The sequence below is a fragment of the Styela clava genome, chromosome 8 (assembly GCF_964204865.1).
Source record: "Styela clava chromosome 8, kaStyClav1.hap1.2, whole genome shotgun sequence".
NCBI lineage: Eukaryota > Metazoa > Chordata > Ascidiacea > Stolidobranchia > Styelidae > Styela > Styela clava.
This window is the reverse complement of record NC_135257.1, coordinates 4,337,009-4,340,264: the sequence shown is the minus strand read 5'-3', so window position 1 is coordinate 4,340,264 and position 3,256 is coordinate 4,337,009. Positions and strand designations below refer to the sequence as shown.

Sequence of the window (3,256 nt, the reverse complement as noted above, 5' to 3'; positions counted from 1 at the left end):
AAGCATTGCATGGGATGTGGACCATAGTACTTCACACAATATTCAGGATAAACTGAAAAAGTAATATTGCTATAGAATACAACATTCAAATCTCTATAGCAAGTGAAAGATGACCATATTATATTCACCAATTCCAAAACACTTCTGTTGGTGTTCAACATCGGAAGCATCAGCAGCTAATGCTGATGAGTTGAAGAGATCAATGAGAGGTCTGAATAAAGATGTATTACTTTAACTCGAACAAAATAATGATGAGAGTATTCTGATATAGCAATAGTAAGCAAAACCGAAAAATATGAATAAGTAAAAGATATACGATTTTTATTTAAACTTACATACACAATTACCTAACATAAATATATCTTATTATAATCCAACACAAAAAAAAAATAATTGTACTAAAATCATACAGTTTTTCAAGATTAAAAGCCTGAGTTCATTAGTTCTGTCAGAGACTGTCAGACAAATTTCCCTACCAAAGATGGAAAAATTTCAGCTGAAATGAGTACCTATTAAAATACCAACTATAAAATATTTACTGCTTAGCTTAAACCATACAAAAAGAACCAATTTATAGAAGAAAAAGCCAAAATGTATGTATACCTGCTATGTGTTAGCCATCAGAGATCAAAGAAGCACTCTGTAATACTCAGCATATAATTTTGCCATTGCCATTATTAAATAAGTTTAGATTTTTTGAGTTACCACTTTATGAAAGTACAGAAGATATTATTGAATTCCAACAATCTATCCTGATAATTTATGATTTTATTCAACCTTTGGCTTGCAATACCCAAAAAGAAGGAAGAGAAAAACAATTCGAAATTTTCCTAATTTGACAAACAGAAAAATACAAGTTCATTGTCTTGTTTTTCTGCTTTGGTGATAAAATGATAAGATGTTCCTAGAGATTGACTGCTGTTTTTTTGGTTTTGATGACTTCCTCATGATTTTAGGAAATTCTTGAAAAGTCCGATGCAGGGGTTAAAGTATGTTAAATTCTAGATATTTTCAAGAGGAATAGGATCCTCAATTGCTTAATAGTTTCATTGTTGTGGTATGAAATGTACTGTATAATCAATAAGTTGGCTCTAATCAGAAAGTCACATGTCACAATATCGAAAAAAGGTAGAAAAATTAGATTCACAATTAGTTATTTACAGAACTGGAGGCGATATTAATTTCACACAAATGAGTCAAATTTTTAGTTGTAGTCTGATTAATAAATAATTATTCAAAAAAGCTGGCTAACATTACTTCGATTCATCTTGAAGAGAAAACAAAACAAAAAATTGAATATTCTGTGAAAAAGTGTATATTATGAAAAGCCTAGATATTAGTCAAAGTAAATATGCGTTAGTGAATAATGTTAAACCTAGACTCGTCTAAAATTTAAAAAAAAATGCTGTTTGAGATGTAAATATTTGGAAATATTTAAAAGTCCACCGTGTCAACTATACAATAAATGGAATAGATATTGCAAAAATGAGGAGAAAAAATTTGTCATGACAAATCTACTGACAAAAAACGCGCTGTTTTTTACCGGTAATTCAAATTACTAAACAACTACAACCAATAATACCGAATGAGAAACATCTTGTAACACACACACAGAGCACAGTGAAGAAATTTATTTTGCAAAAAATTCATATAAACACAGATAATATACAGCAGAAATATTGAATTGTGTATATCAAATCATAAACACGTAAGCGAGTAGTAATGAATTTCAAAAATATAGTATTTGTTTGTAGAAATCCACTGGCAGTGCATCTTGAAGAAACTGAAAGAAGAGCTTTAAAATAGGTCATGAGATGCAAAATTACTATGAAAAAATTGCCAAACATCTGAAAAATGAGTGAAAGTAAAAAAGAAGTCACAAACCTCAGACCCATTCCATTGAAAGAATCAATTTTTTGAACTGTTAATTTAGTTGGAAATTCCGATCCTTCTGGTAAACATTTAACAGAAATCCATATAGTTTCCAAACATGAAACAGAGTATGGGCCATAATATAAGTTGCAACCAGAGGGATATTCTAAATAACACATTGATGTTTTGTCATCTTTAATGATAGAAAATTAGAAATATAAATGAAAAATCAACAAACCTAATCCAAAACATAAAAATTGACTTGGAATGTCTGAATTATCAGCATTAGATTTGGTTGCATTGAATTCATCAGCAAGTTCTCTAAAAAATGGATAAGAGATCCAAAATATCACAGATGATACCAATGAAATAAAAAAGATAAATTCAATAATAGGATCTACTAATTCCAACCTTAGATTCATATTATTGTGTCGATCAAGTTCTTCATCTGATATTTTATTAGGATGTTTATGTCCCTCAATGAGACAACGAGCTGAATCCCATATTGTGATTAAGCAATCCAGTGGATGAGGACCATAATACTTGGTACAATGCAAAGGATATTCTGAAAAACATGAAAAAAAGTTTTTGAAATAGGTGGAACGGAGAAAACAAACAAACCCTACAAACATACCTATTCCAAAACAATTTGTCTGATTTCCAACATTTCCATTATCAGCAGAACTCTTAGTTGAATTAAACAAATGTGTTAATTTTCTGAAATTGAAAAATTTTGTATTTGGAATATGTACAATTAAAATTCAAAGCATCTTTAAAGCGTACCTTATATTCATGTTGTCCATTTCCTCCAGACGATCACTTGGCAATTTTTCAGGATAATGAAATCCCTCAGGAAGACAGGTAGCAGTATTCCACATCGTTTTCAAACAATCAATTGGATGTGGACCATAGTATTTCTCACAATGGTCAGGATAAACTGAATTAAGCCATAGGAAGGAAGTTAATTAAAGTTAGAAATAAAATTTCTATCAATTTTGGGACTCACCTAATCCAAAACAAAATATTTGATTTTCATCATTTCCACTATCAGCTGTCAATCTTGTTGAATTTGATTCAGCAATAACTTCTCTGGAAAACAAAATAAATATATTAATATGTAGTCATAAAATAGAAATTCATTGAAAAATAGGTGAAAAGAACCTCAAAGTTGATCCATCAAGCCTAAGATGTTCATCTGATGATAATTTTGTTGGATGCCTACTTCCTTCTAGAAGACATTCTACAGAGTTCCAAATTGTTTCTAGGCATTCCATGGGATGTGGTCCATAATATTTTACACAATAATCAGGATAAACTAAAAAAAACAATGCCCGCAAAAATATTCACTTTTACAGCTGACAATAGAAATAAAAAACTCACCCAT

General features: G+C 30.1%; 1 protein-coding gene across 1 annotated transcript; it reads right to left on the bottom strand.

Annotated features, from left to right (window-relative positions):
- Window positions 1–267: 267 nt before the first annotated feature.
- LOC144425906 (uncharacterized) lies at window positions 268–2,784 on the bottom strand. Its single transcript, XM_078115683.1, has 5 exons — window positions 2,656–2,784; window positions 2,507–2,589; window positions 2,284–2,437; window positions 2,111–2,193; window positions 268–2,038 (listed from the first exon to the last, which is right to left on the bottom strand). Exons 1-5 carry the CDS (start codon window positions 2,748–2,750, stop codon window positions 1,647–1,649), a joined length of 807 nt encoding a protein of 268 aa, XP_077971809.1. The 5' UTR covers window positions 2,751–2,784; the 3' UTR covers window positions 268–1,646.
- Window positions 2,785–3,256: the final 472 nt, after the last annotated feature.

Coding starts and splice junctions, on each gene's coding strand:
- LOC144425906 (XM_078115683.1), bottom strand. CDS start 2,750: ATGTGGAATACTGCTACCTGTCTTCCTGAGGGATTTCATTATCCTGAA. Junction 2,590..2,655: donor ATGGACAACATGAATATAAG/GTACGCTTTAAA, acceptor TTTCAATTTCAG/AAAATTAACACATTTGTTTA. Junction 2,194..2,283: donor CACAATAATATGAATCTAAG/GTTGGAATTAGT, acceptor TCCATTTTTTAG/AGAACTTGCTGATGAATTCA.